This window comes from Aplysia californica, unplaced genomic scaffold (genome assembly GCF_000002075.1).
Source record: "Aplysia californica isolate F4 #8 unplaced genomic scaffold, AplCal3.0 scaffold00079, whole genome shotgun sequence".
Taxonomy (NCBI): Eukaryota; Metazoa; Mollusca; class Gastropoda; order Aplysiida; family Aplysiidae; genus Aplysia; species Aplysia californica.
In genome coordinates this window covers 964,293-985,556 of record NW_004797349.1, presented here as the reverse complement: position 1 = coordinate 985,556, position 21,264 = coordinate 964,293, and the positions used below count along the sequence as shown (strand labels likewise).

The following is a 21,264-nucleotide window of genomic DNA, read 5'->3' as shown; positions in this document are numbered from 1 at the left end:
TATTGTCTTCAACTTTATTTTAAATTGATAAGCCCAAAAATTGACAAGCGACGTCCTGATTTCACAGTGTCGTGACACAAATTCAGACTAAGATCTCCAGACAAATCCATTCTACGTAAAGTGATGATTTATCCAGTTACTTTGAAGTTTGTTAACATCTTGTCAACGTCTTTTACTCTTAGTGGCTCAGGAAAGTCGACTTTGCTCAACGTGCTGACAATGAGAAACACAAAGGACTATGTCACGAAAGGCGAGGTTTACCTCAACGGCGTGCCTGTAAGTACTTGTGGAATTTCCCTATTTATTTATTATAATATTATTTATTTTTAATTTAATTTTTCTGAAGCTTCATATTGTTATTATGGTCAAAGACCGGCATTTGTGATGTAGCGGATATGTGCAGTGCCGTTGCAGGCAGAAGACCCAAGTTCGATTCCTATGAAGGGATTATTTTTATCGAGTATCTCAGTTTTTGTGCTGGGACTTTGTATACTACACAGCTTGGATTGACTACGACAGGCGGGTCGAAGTCCGACTCTTGATCTAAATAGTGTCGACTGAGCCATCAAACAGTTAAATTGTTTGATAAAAAACTGGTTGTAACTCTAAAGATTGACCATATCTTTGAAATTTGTGTAAAATAATGTATTACCTACCTCTCCTATCCTATGTCTTTGGGCTTTCTGTCTATCACAGACGAAATGCCTACCCCACTGTAATTACTATGGTGACATTGGAAGTTGCGCACTTGGTCAAGTAGTTCGAAATGGGGGATATACTTTACATTTATTATCGTTTACTGAACGCATTATAATATTATACGAAACCAGCAGCAAGGAGCTTGTAACGCCACCGGATGGACTGACAACTACTATTTCTGCTTTGACGACAGTCATTTTATATGTCTTTACGTCACGTGTATACAACCTTAACTAACCAGCTCAGTGGTATGATGATTGTTAAGAAAAAGTACAGTTCTATTGCTACACATCTTTACGCTGCGCTGTAAATGTGCTTGAAGAGGTTGACATGTTTGTGCTTTGTTTGTTTTCTGAATTTTCTAGTGGCGTGCTTTTGTTGAAGATTAAATTAATTCTACTCACCAATGCAGTTGCTGTTTTGCCCATTGCTTTTATCATTTAAAAGATTGATTCAAACATGTTTTCTATCCGTCTTCTTTAATATCGTCATAATTTGTATGCCGTAGGACGACGGAACACTCAGCGTTTCCCCGCTTTCGCTAAGCCTTTTTCTATACCTGGAACGCGAGTGTTAAGATCCATTTTTTCAATACTGAAAATATTCCATGCACATAGCTATAATAAGCGTTATGTGATTCGCTCAGTTTTCCATGAATAATGTCTTATGAGAAAAGCGCAGCTGTAAGCAATGTGTGACCACAAAGAGTAAATCGATTTCTTTTCAGATTACTGATGGCATGAGGAATGTGTCAGCTTACGTACAGCAGAGTGATTTGTTCATCCACACCCTCACTGTGCGCGAGCAGCTGCAGTTCAGGGTATGAGTAATATATCATTTTTGTCTTTACATCCCCCCTTGTCTACCTTCCCATCATCTCGGTTTACTTTCTCTCTGTCAGCCTACTTGCCTGTTCGTCTGTTCGTGTCTCTGTCCGTTGACGCGTCAACACGTTTATATTAATTTATCTCCCGTCTGTGATTCAGTTATTTGTCCATTTATTTGTGCAACACCCCCGCATAATTATGTGTTGTTGTTTTTTAAAAATAGATATTTGTTCGATAGATCGAGTGTTGATTTTTTTTTGTCTGTCTGCATCTTCCTTCTATGACAGTATTTTCGTTGATAGCGCATTTCTATCTTTCGTTTATACTTTGTTATTGTATCTGTCAACCATCGGTTTGTCGGAACACTTGTTCTTCAGTTTGACTATGTGTTTTTATCTGCATGTACATGAATATGTATGTACACACACTCCCACACACACACACACACACACACACACACACACACACACACACACACACACACACACACACACACACAGGTGCGTGTGTGTGTGCATTAGTTCTATAGTAGTAATCGTATCAGTAATAGTAAACATTATGACTGTAGTAGCATCCTATTTGTATTCGCGGCAGTAGAGAAAGCAGCAGTAGCAGTAGCTGCAGCAGTAATTTACAGCAGCAGCAGAAGAAAAAGAAATATCTTCAATACTAGCAGCAGCTACAGCAGTAATATAAGCAATGACAGAAGCAGCAGGAAAAGTAGTAGTCCTTCATTTTTTTCTTATCCCTAAACAGGCTTTGCTTCGCATGGACAAAACGCTGGGTAAGAAGGCTCGTCTTGCTCGTGTAGAGGAGGTCATGCAAGAGGTAAGAATTCTTCTTCTTCAGGTGTGTCGTCTTTATCTGCTCGTTTTTTTTTTCTCTTTGTATATTCGTTGCAAAGTTGTTCTGGCTACCTGTGTATCTTGTTCTTTGCCTTCCTCTTCTCCTCTTGCCCTCTCTCTTTCTACACAGCAGCAGTTTTTCTAATCTATTTACCGATACGTTTCCAAAGAATCCCAATTGTCTTTTTCGGATGGCTCTGATTATAGATCTTTCAGATCTTGCCATTTGGAGCACTTCTCTATTTGTTTGCCTCTATGTCCAGTCTTCTCTGTGTGTGCTTTGTTTAGAGTCCGGCTCTCGCATCCCTACTAACGAATTGGCCATACGTACGCTTTCATGGTTATTTTTTAAAGGTGATAATCCAGTCGAAACTGTCCAAGATGGCCACCATTGTCGAAAAGAAAATTGGTTGTCCTAGACCAGCGCGGATGTCTTGGACACTGGTTATAATGAAGAAAAATGATGTAGACTGTAAACTCTGGTCTGATGTTTGATGGCTACGTCACTGAGCGTAAATCGAGAAGGCGTTAGTTTAATTCCGACATACAGAGTATATTAAGTCATGTAGTACACAGACGGACCAAAATCCCATTTTACTGACTTGGGTGATAGCCCGGAATGACACTGGCAGACAGTCTCAAGGCTATTGGCAGACAGTGTCAACTAACCTGTTTCTTTCATAATCTTATGTCAATAATTACTTTTTAACCCCACATCTTCTGTGCAGATTGATCATATAATTTCAGCGTGCTGTTTTACTAATAGACTATCTTTAAACAATACTGCCTCTATTTTCTTTGAGCTAACCCCAATCCTTTCGTCTAACAGATGGGACTTACTGGATGCGCAGACTCCCGAATTGGAGCAGCTAGTGGCTCCAGGAAAGGTATCTCTGGTGGTGAGAGGAAGCGGCTGTCCTTTGCTTCTGAAGCGTTGACCAACCCACCCATCTTCTTCTGTGATGAGCCAACGTCAAGCTTGGACACTTTCATGGCGCAGAGCATTGTGCATACTCTTCAAGTGAGTGGGGTCTTGTTTGAAGGCAGTCTTGAGCTTTCAGAACTCATTCATTTACAAATAATTATTAGGATAATTAGTCTAACGGTCTTGGAAATTTCACTGTATAGAATAGAATGCTAATGATAGTAGTTGTCTTCAGTGATATATGGACAAAGTTATAAAATGTGAAAATGAAAATGGTAGAGAATGTCATATGTGAGGGAGAGAGATAAAGAGATAGAGAGATAGCTACGAGAGAAAGAGGGAGAGAGTGACCGAGAGAGAGAGAGAGAGAGAGAGAGAGTGTGTGTGTGGGGGGAGGGAGATGGGAGGGAGAGAAAGGAGACGGGGACAGAAAGAAAAAAAAAGTGTTCGTATCTCAGTTTCTATTTTAAAATTGACATTAAACAATGTATAATATTATGGAATAGCCTTCAAACTTGTTTACTATGTATATCATGCTATATTAAAACAATATCATTGTAATAGAAACTTTTATATTCTTAAATTCTGTTTTTCAGAAAATGGCCTCAAAAGGACGAGCAGTTCTGTGCACCATTCACCAACCGTCCTCAGAATTATTTGCTTTGTTTAACCAGTAAGTTGCTAGCTTTCTTTTTAATCTTAGAAATTATGTCCTCATATATTATAGCTATACAGACAGAATACAATGAAATCATTCATGTTTGTAGCTGTTAATCATAATTTTTCAGAGGTAAATAAGCTTTCCCCGTCTGAATTTGTCTTTAAAGAATTGTAACTATTTCATTATAATAATATTACTATTTTGGGGACAAATTTTTGTTTGCATGATTTTCCTGGTAAGAAAAATGTTATGTTCTATTGTCAAATTTTACTTTGGTCCTCTGATGTCGTTTCCAAAAATATTAATACTTTTAAATAATATTGTTCGCCATTCCTTCACAGGGTCCTCTTGTTGTCTGAAGGTAGAGTGGCTTTTATGGGGTCATCCCAGGACGCCATCGATTTTTTCACAAGGTGAGAACGAAGTATTTAAACCTCTTCACTGCTGGATAGACGTAGGTTCTGGCTTGTATTCTCAACTCGTATTGTTTCATCTGGTTGACACATGTTTTAGTTGTTTTAGTTGCAGCTTGTGATTTTGCTTATTCTGAAACCATTCTCTGAGTTTAAATATTCATTGCATTAACATTTAATCTTCTAGGTATAAGATGTTGATGGAAATTTTTCAGCAGTGAAGGGGTTAAAGAGGAGCTCTGTTAAAAGTGTATTCTTTTAGCCACTTGTTTACTGAATTCTGGTATAAAGGTTTTGAGTCGTGTGGTTAAAGGGCGCCACTGGCAGATCCAACTTCTTTACTTTCCTTGTTTTTTTTCTTGCTGTCTGTCTTACTTTTTCTCAGTACCAAATAAACATTTCTGTGTCGATGTGCTTCTATGAATTACTCAAACACAAAAAACGTTTTCAATAATTATTGAATTTAAAAATAAATCCATTTTGAATTACCAGAACAGAGTCACATTTACTCATGACTTTCATCTTTGCTGGTGTTGTAAAATTGCTAATGCTGTTAGCCTGGACTGGACTGTAATAACATTTGAAATGAAATTGTAAGGTTTTACAGGCGTTGCTCTCAGAAGACCCGAGCTCCATTCCAGCGTAGGGAAGTTATTTTATCGAGCTTATCAGTCCGACTGCTTGGATACTATCTCATTTAGCCTAGGTTGGGCTGACAGGCAGGGTCGAAGTAACGATGGTTATGTTACGCAATCACACATATCATTTTTATTTTTTTTCTTGATCTCTTTAATCCAGCATTGGCTGCTCTTGCAAGACCAAGCAAAACTTTGGTTGGAGATATTGACATGTTTTTAGAAATTGAAACTCACATGGAAGAGGAGTAGGAAGACAGGAGGAGGAGAAGGAGGACGATGCAGAGGAGAAGATGGTGGAGGAGGTGGGGGAGGAGAATTGTTAGGACAATTTGATTGGTACATTTTCTTTTGAAGCAACAATTTGGAATCAACCTGCCGCTTTTTCAGCGTCGCCTTGTTAGGTTTCAGGTTTAGCGCGCTGGGTGTCTTCTTTACTTTTATTTATTTTTATTTACAAAAATTTTGGGCACTTGTGAGCGGGATCTTTTGTTAAAAGTATATTAACATTTAGGTTAAAGCCACCTTATAAGCCTAAATTAGACCGCACAGGTACTTTCATATGAACATTAAAAGCATTTACGTATTAAACATTATGTACACAACATTACGTATATTTTTGTGCCACAAGTGAATCACGGTACTTTATTTCTTTTCAGACTTAACTATCCGTGCCCACGCAACTTCAACCCCGCAGACCACTACATCTTGACTTTGGCCATCGTCCCGGGCAAGGAAGAGGAGTGTCGGAAAAATACAAATGTGAGAGGAGTACTTATTAGCAAAGCGTTTTTTAACGATGTTCCTTGACACACGTTAATCTATTAACCATGATAAGAAAATGTAGATGAAAAGCCTCTCGTATGTTTTGAATAATTCTGGCCATAGCCGCAGTGAGCAGGGTGAGAAAATTGCCAACAACTAGATGAAAAGCTAAGAAAATTGGTTACTTTTTGTTGCTGCAAACTTTTGTGACTGGTAAAAAGGTGATGACAGAAATCATGTTAATATATTATTTTAAACAATCCACTGACTCCCCTAACCGTGCCCCGTTACCACACAATAAGACGTAGACGGTTCTGGGTGTTTTGGGTTGCCGTTTCCTCTTCTTTTTTACAGTTGAATAATTTGATTGATTTGTTAGTCCTGTGATGTTGCTGCAGAACGACTGACTCGTCTTTAAATACACACAACAACACGCTTATATTCTTTCAGTCTTGCATACACATCAATTGAGTATGATATATTCATGCATACACTCAAAAGAGTCTGATTGTTTTGGCTCTATAGGCAATCTGTGACAGTTTCTTAGAGAGTACCCAGGCAAGTCACATCGATTCAGAGATCGACATTCGGATCCGTGAGTCAGAATTGGCAGACGCTGTTCTGGTAAGTGAAAAATATCAAGGCTACTTTTTTGTCTTTATGTTTTAATAAACTTCTCTTTTGCCAGTATTTTTCTTTATCTTTTGTTTCTTCGCTTCGCGAAAGTTCAATCATAGGCTATACATTGATTTTCAGCATCGAGAGACATGAAATCTGCATTCTAGACAGCGATGATATTATTATTGAAAGTTTACCGCCCTCGTTTTGTTCATTCACGTTGAAAGACAGTGTTCTGCTCGTCCGTGGACTGCCTTTTCGTCCAAGGGTAAACGTTATTTGTGTTCCATATTTTAAAATTACAACGTTGCTACCATTTCCCTTGAGTTTAATATTTCTTTCAGTGGCACCGCAATGTGTTTGCTCATCGTAAAAGAGAATAATTCTGCTCAAGTGTGTTTGTTGTAGTTCTTAAAATACTTGTTTTCACTTCTCTTTGCCGACATTTGAGCATAGAGAACTTCACTACATAAAAAATTGTGATACTACATTTTTCTGATTAGAATAATATAGTTTAGTTTTTATGAGATTGAAACTGAGAGTCACATACATGTGAACACGGCTCTTGACTTTTTTCTTACATTTGTGAAAAACCTGCAACAGTTTGTTAAAAAGCAACGTTTTTAGTTGTGCCAGGTAGAAACAGAAAATGTACATGCTCATGTTGTTGATAAAAGAATGAATGCTTTTGATCATCTATAACGGGTTTTTATTTTGCCCTATAAAATTAATTTTTTTAAAAACTGATGTCGTCCACAGTTACAGGAGATCACCGGTGAATCAAGGTAAAGAAAGAATAAAATAATAGCTGTTTGTCCCATTTCACCTTATGGTACCCTTATTACTGCTTGCTCACATGAAATATTATTTCCTTTTCCTCCTTGCGGCAAAAAATAAAGAAGAGAAAATCGTTTAAGAAACGATTGTACATGCACATTATGTTCGAAATATTATTGATGCATCAGTTACAGGAAATAGAATAACTAAACAATCTACAAGGTGTCATTACACACAACTGTAAACATGAAAAAGCCACACATTTCCTTTTCATTGTTAAGATGCAGTGTCTTAATCAAACAGAAATCAACTAACATAATTGTATTCATTTTTCATCCTTCACTGTGATGTTGCGGCAAAGAACGATAAGTTTTTATGAACTATAACCATCACACCGGACAAATTTATAACACAATTTTTCGTTGTTATTTCCCTTGTCTCTGATTAGAACTTTATAAACCCCAGTTCTTTTTTGACAGTATTTCCCCAACAGAGACACCTTTCCCCTTTCCACCTTCATTTCTTGTTTTCTTTTTCTGTTTTTCTTTCTTTCTTTTGCTGTCCAAGTAGCACTTGCACAGAATAATTTTACAACTGACCTACCTATCGAAAGTTTGAAATTCAAAATCAATTGGAGTCCTGAATCATTTTTTGGGGGTCCTTTTTAGTTCCCAATAGTACTACTGCCTCAGCTTTGCTACTTTTACTGCTATCTGACAGTAAGTAACACAGTAGCAATAACTACTTAAAAACACCAGCAGCAACAACACCAACAGCACCACGCACAAGGACATGCGACTAAAAAAAATCAGAAACAGCAACAATAAGTATTACTAACCCACAGTAAACAACTCTATCAATTACTTCCACTGCTACCCTCAGATATACCTCCTCGTATTTCGTGCAACTGACCAACTTATTCTGGCGAAGCTGGACATCCCAGTTCCGTGACCATATGCTCTTCTGGGTGCGGATCGTTCAGTCAGTGGTAAGCCTTAGAGTTCTCATGTCTAAAGAAGCATTTTTTAATCGTCAGACAGCTGTTCACAATATGTACTTAGCCCAAAATCTGGATTATAAAAAGAACTCCAATTTCTCAATAGTATTATGTGGTATTGGTTGCAGGATATGGGGAAAAGCAAAAAAGATGTATGTAATTTAGGTACAATTTCTTCGAAAACTGAAAATATATTTTCTTCAGGAATATTTTGCTCGTGGGCTTATAACATTTTAACGGCTTGCCGACGATATGGATCGTAATCACAAAACACACATCCGTACATCATTGCCAAGCCAAAATGCACCAGAGAAATAGTAATTTTAATTGTATGTAGCTACATGCTGGTGTTGCATCGCCAGGTGGGACGGTCTCTTGCTTGTGTTTCCAAGGAGACTGAGTCGTCTCAAAGCTCTCCTATGAGACTTAGGAAACAGTTTTGCTGTTCACTCTGTGAACGCTTGCCCTCCACAAGTGTACCACGGAACAGTCTTTGGAGAAGACAATCTTCTAATATGTGTAAGACATCCAAGCGAGGTGGACTGCCCATTCTGACTGATTTTTCTTGGGCAGAATGAAAATGCAAGGCAGATCAAAAAGGGCATTTATGTTAATAGCTGAAGTTTTCTGGCATGGTGTTTGCTTGTTAAGTGTCCATGTCTCGTAGGCGTGCAATAGGGCCTAATGTTGTAAGCATGACCACCATGTATACCTCCAATGTGCTCAAATTAAACACGTCATAATTTTGTTTTAAAATGGTTAAGTGCCGTTGACCTCCTCAGGCAATTGCACTTGTGTTGGGGCTGGTATACCTCCAGTTGGAAGTTGATCAGAAAGGAGTTCAGAACATAAACGGCGGTGTCTTCCTCTTGATCGTGAACATTTCTTTTACGAACCTCTTTGCTGTGCTCACAGTAAGTCATGTTTTTATTATTTATTTTTAATATGTGTTTTACGAAAATGTTTCGGTCATTCTACGTCTTTGGCGCTTATTTTGTGGCACTCTCTGCCTGATGTAATGAGACCCGTTGTCGTATAGTTTTCTGAAACTAACAACTGAAGACCGTGGGACTTGAATTGCATAACTTCCAATGTGAGGTTTGAAAGACATGACTAAATGTAGCTCCTTGTGGGTGGGTTTTTTTTTTCAAAATGAGAAGAGGCTTGGAATTTTTCGTTTGCGTGCATTCAAAGATGTTTGTCTTCGTATTGCTACTCCGTATGGAAAGGTTCCTTTGAATAAGAATCAAATGTGAATACATTTAACCGAAACAAACGCAAATTATTGAGAGGCAAACTGAATGAAAGCCACTTAAAATCAAAGAGTTTCGACTTTTGAGGAAGCATAGTGGTTATCAAAAGGATCGCTATTGGTAAAAGAGGATCATACGCCGAATATAATAATATGCACTGATCTATGTAAAGAATCGTCCTATCCATTACGCACATGGGTAACCTTTTTATTTTCTGAGACAGTGGATACCATGCTCATTTGCTCATTGTTATAGCTAGCTTTAAAAAAATGGCTATTCTACTTTCTGGTTCAGGTTATTTGCAAAACCTGGTGAACTGGTGGTAAACGTTAGTGTGGAAAATATGCTATAATTTTGGTTGATTTAATCATTGATTAATTAATTGAATGATTGATCATTAAGTAGTTGGTTCTCTGCTAACGTTTGGTATCCCCATTGAGAACATAATATTGATCGTTTAGGAGGTGGACAACTCAGACCCTGACTTGCAAGGCTAACGGGGACTAAATAGGATCGTTGTAACAAATATAATATATATATATATATATATATATATATATATATATATATATATATATATATTTATTATTATTATTTTTTTTTTAAATAAACATTCCCTAGAGGTTTCTTTCGCTTTGGAAAAGTTAAACTCATCTGTAATTTGTACTGCGAATAAGCTAACCATTATAAAACACAGACGCACTTTGCTATAACCTTCCTAAAAGGGAACTGCGTATGGTTAAACGATTGTTATATTTATTAGTAATTCAAATGGATGTTGATGTCCACAGTCCTTTCCTGAAGAAATGGGCATCGTCATGAGAGAATTGGGAACTGGACTGTACAGAATAGACATCTACTACATTACGAAGGCCTTCTCAGAGGTGAGAAACATAGCAATGGATCGTAAATGGCCGTGGCATCTAATACTCATCCAGTTTTTAATGTATTGTTTTTCAAAACGTCTTTTTTGGTATCCTAAACACAAGACAAATTCTAAATCCCCGAAATACGTGGCTCCCACCCCCATCCCCTTTTAGGCTGATCCCACGAGCCCTTATGCTTATACTACTATAAATAATATTATTATTTTTGTTCTTATTCTCATTGTTATATTTATTATTCATATTTTTACTCTTATCCTCATCCTTATTCTTATCCTTAATCGTATTCTTATTCTTGTTTTTATTTTCATTCTCATTCTTATTCTTTTTTAAATTCTTATTCTTATTCCTATTCTTAATAGTTAGTCATCGTAATAAATCCTTATTCTTATACTCAACAGTGACCGTAATACACCCAGTTTCGGTTGTATGAATACCTAATTTGTTATTCTTTCCACAGTTTGTTGATGCCCATTTAGTAAGCCTAACATGCCCTTCAATACCTCCCCAGTTGCCGTTGTTTGCCGCCGTTACAGTAATGTTCGCCACAGTGACCTATTGGATGATGGGTAATTAGTTTGTTCGTTTATTCATTTGAAGTGTTCAGTTTAACTGTCATATTATACGTCTCTAAACCTGAGAAATAAGGCATATTAGTATTAGTAGAGGCTTATGAAAAGTTTCATATTGTAAAGCCGTCTTCCGAAGTAAGTTCACCTGAAAATGTATAGAAACTACAGAACAATTGGCGACATCACAATGTCAACAAAATGAAGCTAAGTTTGTTATTAAAAGGAAAAAGAAGAAATAATTTACCTCAATTTTCCAAGCCAGGTTAATAAAAGAGATTAACTGGATGTCCTATTATTATATGTCAGGGACCGTTACAACGAAATGCAGAATGTACCATAAAGATCTATGTTCTTGTTTTATTAACTACTCTAAGGTGTTCAGCTATGTTCAGCTGTGCTTAGCATAGCAGTACATGGAAATGTTTTAGAGAAATCTTGTTCGTAATACACATTGTGTCATAAATAGAAGATATTGCCCAGTACAGTTTGCAGTGCCTGATATAGGTAGAGCATAATGCAGTGGAGTCCGCTTAAAGTGATTTCTTTGGAACCAGAAGAACGTGTTCACTTTATCCGAGGTTCAGTTTAACAGTTTTTGTAGGGTGGAGGCCTAGAAACAATAGCTACGCGCAGTGGTGGGTCTAGGGTGGAGGTGGGGTGGGGAGACAATACAGCGGGCGAGCCTAGACTAGAGCTCTTTCTTTCTAGGATTGCCGTCGTCAACGCCGAGCTGGGGTTGCCTTTTTTATAGTAGAGTTTTACGGCGCTCGCAACTGCATAATAAGGTCATATGAGCGCCAAGGGGCGGATGTCAACAGAGAAGTCTTTACAGGGAATCAGACTTAGACTGCTCATCTCTCTAGCTTCAACAGCACAAGGTCTGCTTCGACTATCAAGGCACCCCTGAAATAGCAGGTCACAGGAGAGTGACAAACATACAAAAGAAATAGAGGAAAATGACAATAGTAAGGATCAGGAAAGAAAAAAAAGCAGTTCCCTGTTGTAGATCAAGCACAGTTATGAACGTGACATGAGTCAGCCCATTTACAATTCTACTATGCTTGAACGAGAAATGTCCCCCCTTTGGGAATGGCCTAAAGACACTACAGTCAGTGACATCGCCCCGGGGGGTGGGATTGTCTGCGGATGCCCAAGGCAAAGAATTTTATTTTCGCTGCGCGGCCACAGTGACACGGCCTGTCCATTCTTCGCTTTCACTCAATTTGGGCCTTCACTTTGTCAGATTTCGCCCTGAAACCGGTTCATTTTATCCACTATTATTCAACTGAAACAAAAAGCGTTTCAATCGGGACCACAGAATATCGTTCACTTCAACCGATTGTTCAAAGATAAAGCGTGTATACTTTAAGCGAACTCCACTGTATTTAGTTGTGCTGTTATTTCCTCAAACTTTCACAAACACCACTACTGCAGCATGCGAACAACTGTTACCTTCGGATTTCATTTAATATTAATCTCGACCCACGTTCTCAGATAAAGTTAAACGTAACTTCAGTGATTGACATGGCAATTCAAATGTGGCTCCACTGATAGTAGAGAGCTTTGGCGTGCCTAGTAGGTCTTGTACGCTTGGAATGGGTTCTCAAGTTTACTTATACTAAGATTTCCTGCTTGTTCCAGGCCTCAAGGAAACTACAGACGGGTTCATGATCTGTTGCGGGGTTTTAATCCTGGTGGCCATTACCTCGGTGGGTCTAGGTAAGAAATGACAGACCGACAGACAGACAGACAGACAGACAGACAGACAGACAAACAGGCCGACAGACAGATAGACAGACAGACAGACAGACAGACGGACGGACGGACGGACGGACGGACGGACAGACAGAGAGACAGACAGACAGGTGGATGGATGGAAGGATGGATGGATGGATGGATGGATGGATGGATATTATAGAACGATAGATGGTGCTGATAAATTCACTAATTTAAAAAAAAATTGTGTATACCATTTCCTAAAATGTTGGTGTGCTTTGAAGTTGTTCTCTTGAAAGTAATTTAAATAAACTTTAGTAATACAGAACTTTTGGCTACTTCCAGGTCTCAATGTTTCACCTTTTTCTCTGGATTAAGAAAGAGAATGGAACTCTAGTAAATTGTGACGAAATTCTTCGCCTCATATTCATGGAGGCAAAGAGCCGAAACAGTCGTTCCTATTGGTTTGTCTTTAGTTTTTTAGAACATGTAGGGCCTACATAACACCGTTGTGTGCATTGTAGCAGCTAGACACTTTGCTGTGGCTGGCAGATGACCCGTGTTTGATTCCCGAGTAGGCTGAAGTTTTATCGAGTACTTGGTCTGTCTGATGGGATGTTGTATTCCTCTTAGCCCGGGTTAGTCCTGACAGGCAGGGCCGAAGCCTGCTTCCTAAAATTGATCTAAATTTTGTCGATTAGGGCGTAAAATCATCTATATTGAAAAAGGTTATGAATTCATGTATCTATGTATTGATCTTTTAATTTGGTTTTGTTTGCAGGGTACGTCATATCTGTGATTGCCGGGGACACCACCATCGCCTTGTCAATAGCGTCCCCTGTCCTCGTGCCATTCCTTTTGTTTGGTGGTCTGTTCTTGAACGCGGAGTAAGTTTACCTTAATTCACTTCCTTCACTCTAAGACGTATGACCGTCTGATAATACTGTTGTAATAAGTACTAGTCATAGACTTGAGATAAAAAATCCTTGACCGTGCACCTATATATCCGCCGCTCTTTGCTCTTTATAAAAAATGTTGCTACGAAATGTTCACACCATGAGCACCCAAATTAAAGGCAAAACATCTATCTCAGTTAGGTTTTCTGCTTGTGAAACTCCCTCCCCCTTTCCTCCCCAACTGGCCCTTCATTTGGTACCAAATTTAGTCAAATCGTGGGCTCTATAGTGAACCGGAACTACATCAGAGTGTACATCGTAGGTCTGCAATATATTGGCATTATGCAGCCTTCGCTACATACGTAGAACACAAGAATTTTTCTGTGTCCATAATCAAGATGGAAATTTATTTTCAGGGTCATTTTAGCTGCTGTCCTGTCATTTCGACTTGAATCAAGTCTAGAAAGCACACTCACCAGCTTATTTTAATAGATCATGATCAAGGTAGTGATAACTGACTTTGATGAATCATACTTTAAAATGAAAGAACAGACAGATGTTGATGTTTATTGAGATAGACCATAATGCTGTGTACCATCATATTGGTAACGTTTTGGCCTGAGTCATTTTACTACTCCTAGAGACAGTGAGTAAAACAATCTCATAAGCTAAAAATTGGTATAGGAAGTCAATTCACAAAACGTATGAACGTATTTTCTTTTCTATACGTTAGTAAATAAGTTTATTCAGTGTTTAAGGCCATTGGCCCATATCACATCATAAAACACTCATTTGTTAAATAAAGTTTCCATAATGAAAAAGTACAGGTTGTGCACATATCTCTTATCATAGGTCAAAGATTGAATATTTTTGTCAGTGGGCCGAGTCAGGCGTTCGTTTTTATAGAGGGTATATAATGACGTGTAGGGATATCTCATGGACATCCCAATGGGCTACGTTTGGGGCCCGACGTTATTTTCTCACTTTAAACTAATTTTCCTCCCTTCAGCCAAGTATGAACAGCTACACAGTTTACGTTCTTGTAAAATGACAGCTTGCACTGCATGCTTCCTAGGAACTTGAGATTGTTTCAGAATGCTAACAGGTTTGCTGGGATAATAATAATAATACATGTATTACAAATTGTAAAGCACAGTAGAGCTCGCTGTTGATCGGGAATTTGCGTCATACAATTTATTATTACATGTATTATTAAGAAAGCGTCAGTATTTTAGGGCATTTTGGGTCGTATCAATGACACAGACTTCTTGAAGGAATTGTGATTAAAGAGTAGGTATTTGAGAGATTAGTCTCTATCAGTAAAGAGAATTGAGAGGACGTTTTAAAAAAAAAATAATGCTCTATTTTCTTTTTGAAGTCTTACAATGAGGCAACCGATGACTGGTCTATGAAGAACCGTTCAGAATAAATTATATGATTAAACTTGCACTACCGTAGCAGTGAGTGAACTGCGAATGACACGAAGTAGCTTGTGGTTTGAGGCCTAAAGGAATAGTTATGGTCTTTTCTCACCTGCAACAAATTAACTTCTGATGCATTTCCCATTAGTTGTGTCCCGTCCTTACAGATTAAGTATTTCGTTGTTACGTCGGACTTCTCTTAAGTGTAATCAAATTAAATAAAAATTATCCCCCCCCCCCCCCCACACACACACACACAAAACACCTAACAAGGAAATAAAACAAGTATGGATGTTTGGATGAAAAGTTATCATTTTAAAAGATTGACAGAAATTGCACAGCATTTAACCAATTTTTTCCTGTCAACAGCGATACACCGGTCTACTTTATTTGGCTGGAAAAGATGTCATGGTTCAAGTATGCCAATGAAATAATGCTTGTGAGCCAATGGGAGAGCAAGTCACACATAGGTAAGTGCATTTTACTACAGACATGTATCTGTGAAATTCTTACGTAGTTAGACACGTTTGGAAGGCAGGTTAGATTGTAAAGAGGAGAAAGCAAAATAATGATGGCTCATTTAATACAACCTTCCGTTCTCAGGGTCGGCATGCAGTTTCCTGTTTATTGTGTATTCAGTCTAAATGAACATCATGATAGAGATAAAGATGCTAGTGAGGGAGTGAGAGAACGAGAGAGAGGGAGAGAGAGGGGGGGGGAGAAAGAGAGAAAGAGGGGTAGAGAGAATGGGAAAGGGCAGAGAGAGAGAGAGAGAGAGAGAGAGAGAGAGAGAGAGAGAGAGAGAGAGAGAGAGAGAGAGAGAGAGAGAGAGAGAGAGAGAGAGAGAGAGAGAGAGAGAGAGAGAATTGGGGAGGTGAGGGGAGCAAATCCATGTTAACAGAATGTTAAAGTTGGTTTTATGGGTAAAACCCTCGCCACTGTCTATTCGTTAAAACCATTATTATCTGTTATCTTTCCCAAACCTTCAGCGTGCGAGAATAGGAACGCCACCATCTTTCCCAACATGACCATGGAGGAGATCTGTCGAGTCCGTGCATGCCAGTTCAACACTGGGGCTGAAGTTCTGGCTTACAACAGCATGGATCCTGTGAGATGTTGTTTTTCTTAGTGCATGTTTGATTTCATTTGCTATTACCGTAATGTGATGCAGTGATTGCTTCCGTTGTTTTTCTTAGTGCATGTTTGATTTCATTTGCTATTACCGTAATGTGATGCAGTGATTGCTTCCGTTGTTTTTCTTAGTGCATGTTTGATTTCATTTGCTATTACCGTAATTTGATGCAGTGATTGCTACCGTTGTTTTTCTTAGTGCATGTTTGATTTCATTTGCTATTACCGTAATTTGATGCAGTGATTGCTACCGTTGTTTTTCTTAGTGCATGTTTGATTTCATTTGCTATTACCGTAATGTGATGCAGTGATTGCTACCGTTGTTTTTCTTAGTGCATGTTTGATTTCATTTGCTATTACCGTAATTTGATGCAGTGATTGCTACCGTTGTTTTTGTTGCTGTTGCTGTGATTGTGTTTACTGCCGCTGTTCTTGATCAAGTTATTTCTTTGCTGTTGCTCCTCTTATTGTTTTTATTGTCTTCTCCTTGTACCATTCGTATTTTGTATTTACATGTAGGTGTTTTACGCTTCCATCGACTCAGTTTATATCAGACATAAGATAAGATAAGATAAGATAAGATAAGTTAAGATAAGATACATCTTTATTGTCCTGATCCTGGCACATTGGTTTGATGTTTCACCACGTGTACACACACACACACACACACACACACACACACACACACACACACACACACAAACAGACACACACACACATACAAACAGACACACACACACACACACGCGCGCGCGCGCATACACATGCACACACGCATAGGCTTACAATCACAAGCTTTATATAAATGAGTAGCAATATGAAAAATAATAATCGTAAGCTAGATACACACTCAATGTTATTTTGATGCATGCTCTAAGATCGTAAGTATACTCATACAAGATGGTTAAGATTGAAGCATTTTGATAGATGATGGTAAAAATGACCTTCTGTATCTTTCTTTGTTACAGATCTGAAGCCTAGGTCTTTTACTTCTGACTGATGTTTTTATTTGAGGGAACAAGGGATGTTTGTAGTCTAAAAAGATGGAATTAATCTTTTTAGTGCAAGCTGTTATGTACAATAGAAGTATAGAAGTCGGAGACTTCTCCGACCTTGCATGTCAGGGTCAACCCAAGCTGAGTAGGATACAACGTCCTAGCAGAAAGGAGGAGATACTCGATAACATTTCTCTCCAGACAGGATTTCAAACTCTGGTCCATGGGTGGTTGGCGGGTGCTCTGGGCTGGTTTGCTTCTTCTTTCCTATCAAACATCTATCGTCATTATCTCCCCTTCTTCTTTTTTATGTTTGTTACTCTCTTGTAACACCTCTAATCTTCTGGCGCTCATATGACCTTTTGCAGTTGCGAGCGCCGTAAAACCTCTACTAAAAAAAACAACTCTGGTCCTCTGCATGCGACAACGAAGCGCTTAACAGCTGCACAACAGACACAATATTGGGGTATTGAAGTACGAGCTCATTGGTTACATGTGGTTGTTCGAAGTTCATTGTGTATAGTATGGAGGAAAGTGGCATTATTAAATGGTGTATCGGTCATAATGTGTATTAAGTATTCTTTTTTTCGCCAACGCTGTTTAAATCCTAATCTACCTTAGGGTAAAATTTCTGCTTGTTGTTGACTCTCTGTTGAGCCCAGTCAAATACCCTGGAACTAAGTGTATCTTATCCTGTCCCCAGCACGACGTTGACTTGAACTACGGGTGCCTGTGTGCAATCATGATCGGTTTTTACATCGTTGGATTCATCGCCCTCGCTATACGCGCAAGACGCTCCCAGGAATAGACGTAAGACATAATGTCTAGGTTGACGTATCTGACATGTTTCTGTCTGCGCGTGCTGGTGATGGAGAACGAGAACTTTGCTCTCAGATGCAAATCGCCAGAAGAGCAATCACCTCCTCTTATTGTTCTCAACATGTGGGGACGCCACTGATGTCCGGAGTCTTGGTGATCTCACGGAGTCAGCCAGGTGCCAGTGTTTAGAATGTGGATGTATCCAGGTGACCTTATGGGTGTAAGGTAGCAGGAACATGGTGTTCGTGATGGACTGGAAGTTTTAAGTGTAGAATGAGTACGAAGCGTCCAGCTGATCGAGTTTTCCTGTTATGTGCATGGGACATTGATCCAACAAACTAAGCTATTTGTTTTCCAGTGTATTGCCCGTCTATATGTACTGTCAAACCTGTCTGACTCTCCTTTTGAGTTACAAAAAGCGATTCACACGGGAAAAGGAGCCAGACAGATAGACAGACGGAGGTGCCTATGGTCTTTCTGCAAAGATTCAGATTTTGATGGGTCGTGTGTGTGCTTGTGTGTGTATATGTGTATGTGTGTATAAGTGCAAGCGCGTGCGTGTGTGTGTATGTGTGTGTGTGTGTGTGTGCGTGTATGTGTGTGTATGTGTGTATATGCACGTGTGTATGTGTGCGCGCATGTTTATATGTGTGTATGCATATTCCAATTTTTTTTCGCCAATATTTTTGTCTTGAGAGTGGTTTTATTCGAGTGGCATTCCACTTGATTTATAGGAGGAAACAAACTTCAATCGGGGCGATCCTATCGCTTCGCGCAAAACTGAGTTAGTTAGACTTGCTCAGATCTGTATAGTTTTCTTGCTGCCATTCTGTAGGTTCAGCCAGAGTTAGGTGGTGCTCAGTCGGTTTTCTTCAGGTTAGAAGCAATAAAGACTAGGCTGTTGATGTATGAGATTGGAATGGGTTAGGTGAGTGGTGCAGGAGAGGGGTGTGGACATGGAGGATGGGTAGTGAGGAAGTGCATTTCTTTTTAACTTATTATTGGTCGGAATTCGAACTGAAAACCGTTTTTATTGGAGACATTTATGCCCCCGTGGACACAATATAGATACTTTAGGAGGCAGGTTTCTACTCTGCCTGACAGGACCAACCCCATGTGAGAGGGATACAACGTCCCTTCAGCAAGACGGAGATACTCGATGAAAATTTACCCCAAATGGTAATCGAAACCAGGTTTTTCTACATACACAGCGAAGTGCCTAACGATTTCATCACAGACATGGTTTTAAAAACTGGTTTTACGGTCTGTTTAAACAGACTTCAACATAAGTTTAAGACCACCTTGACAGACAGCCCTGATTTTTTTTTAAATCTGAAAAAAAGACAGCAAGGAATGCTTCAAAATATTTTGCTTTGAAAGTGTTAATGGGTCACCAATGAACACTGCAAAGCTTCCTAAAGGGCCAAAACCACCACGGGCAGCACGGATATTCTTGGGGAATTTTAGCCAAATTTTCCGGGGTTTTTTATCGACTTGTGTGCGGCACCACGGACATTCCTCAGTTAAAATTTCTGATGCACGTCATAAACGGATGTATGGTCTCGAACTGTGCTCACTTTGGTGGCAATATAAATCGTCGTTTGCGCAAAATCCAGTATCGCATCAACATGCCACCAAGACGAAAGCTGGGAGTCTTTGATTGTGCCAGAGCTATGGCATGGCTGCAGGATAGAGTTGGAGCCCGAGAAGTTGCCAAAAGGTTTGCAGTGTCACACTCTGTCGTGTCCGCATGAGGTAGCGCCATCAAGCTACTGGATCAGTCCAAGAATGCCCACGTGCACGTCGACCCAAGAATACCACTCAGAGTGTTTGTAAGTGGTCCTTAACTTATGTTGAAGTCTGTAGTTGAACGTGCATCATAATGTTTTAATTGTGGTTTTTGCTATGTCAGGCCATTTCACAAAATTCGTTTTCATCAATTGATACTTCGTGCTTTTGTTTCTGCAACATTTTTCAGCATTCTATTGTAATTTTTAAAGTTTTTTTGGAGGGCTAAATCTCTTTCGCTATTGTTTTTTCTTTTGTTTTTGTTTTGAAGGTGCTATTTTGTTTTACAAAAATGTTGGGGTGTACTCTTGCACTCCCACATATTAGCGCATTAGATATGGAGGGTTTGAAAACAAAGACCGAATGATGATGCCTCAGGCTTTTCTGATGCTCAAAGTCTTGTCGTTTGCTTTTAACCTGACTTATCAAGTAAGCCTTTCAAAGCTCAATAATGTTTTCTCCGAATTATTATTTTTATAGACCTTTGTTGCTATTGCTTTGTTTGTTGGGTTGTTCTTTTTTTTTTTGCCTAATCCTCAGCTTTATACACTTCCCTCACATTGTAAAACTGAATTGCTCCAAAAACTTCTCGTGCGAATTCCAGTCTTGTTCCCAGCAAAGCACAAAGGAGATCATTTATGCACTCTCCACATCCTAGGCTCGAAATCTCTCTTGAGTGGCTGTCAACACGACTGGAAGTTGTTTGACCTTTTCTTTTTCCTTGTACGCTCATGAATGAAGAAAAGTCCAATATCTTTTCTCCAGCTACCAGGCCATTCTCCACAGCTAAGTCATAAGTTACATTTTTTGTAATAATAATGATGGGTGCGGTTTTATTAAGCGTATCATATTTGAGGAAATAAAAAACAAGACGAGAAAAACAAAAACTGTACGTTTATTTTTACTTCTGCTCAGTATAGCATAAAGCCTTTACTGGCATAAGAGTGAATTCAATTAAGCATTAAAAAAATAAACTTTCTGACTTTATTTCTAGGCCGATTACCACATAGTGTCTACCTTATAAAAAATGCAAAGTAAAAATGTGATGTGACATTTAAAATGACATGGCTATTGATCCACTCACTGTAAAATTGATCTTTCTCCATTCCAGTGTATTGCTGTTAGATCTATAAACAGTGAATACCATGTATTTTTATTGCCACCTGTCACATTGTGCATTTGAAATGAATTTGAAAAGAATTGTAATTTATTGTGTGAAACACGCCAAGTGTACAAGAGCTGTGAACAAAGAAACTTATTATAACCATTGCAAAGTGTACTTTTTACATTATTGTCAAGGTACCAAGGATTACTCAAAATGCTTTGGGCCAAAAAAATAATAGTATTATTTTGTTGACAAAAATGAATAAATTAATATGAAACGTTTTTTTTTTTTAAATGTATTTTTCTGTTTCACAATAATAGATTTTGAGAGTATGGATGATTATTGTTGCCCCCACCCCCTCGTCATCTCCCAGTGAGCAAGTTTTTATTGAAACCGTGATCCTCTTCATGAAAGCAATACCGGCTGTATCTAAAGAATTCAAGGCAGATCGAAGAAGAAGACGTAGAAGAAGAAGAAGAAGAAGAAGAAGAAGAAGAAGAAGAAGAAGAAGAAGAAGAAGAA

At 38.7% G+C, this 21,264-nt stretch overlaps 1 protein-coding gene across 1 annotated transcript in view; it reads left to right on the top strand.

Annotated features, from left to right (window-relative positions):
* The window catches only part of LOC101858615 (protein white), a gene marked incomplete in the record, with an annotated part of 26,249 nt that extends 7,827 nt beyond the window's left edge, over nt 1-18,422 (top strand). The window contains 18 exon segments of the mRNA XM_013080243.2: nt 183-276; nt 1,427-1,519; nt 2,283-2,354; nt 3,201-3,392; nt 3,893-3,969; nt 4,299-4,370; nt 5,665-5,767; nt 6,296-6,394; nt 7,148-7,173; nt 8,048-8,153; nt 8,945-9,076; nt 10,207-10,299; nt 10,811-10,868; nt 12,513-12,590; nt 13,369-13,474; nt 15,274-15,374; nt 15,894-16,012; nt 17,734-18,422. Coding sequence (XP_012935697.1) covers nt 183-276; nt 1,427-1,519; nt 2,283-2,354; nt 3,201-3,392; nt 3,893-3,969; nt 4,299-4,370; nt 5,665-5,767; nt 6,296-6,394; nt 7,148-7,173; nt 8,048-8,153; nt 8,945-9,076; nt 10,207-10,299; nt 10,811-10,868; nt 12,513-12,590; nt 13,369-13,474; nt 15,274-15,374; nt 15,894-16,012; nt 17,734-17,838 — 1,726 coding nt within the window.
* Between the last annotated feature and the right edge of the window lie 2,842 nt (nt 18,423-21,264).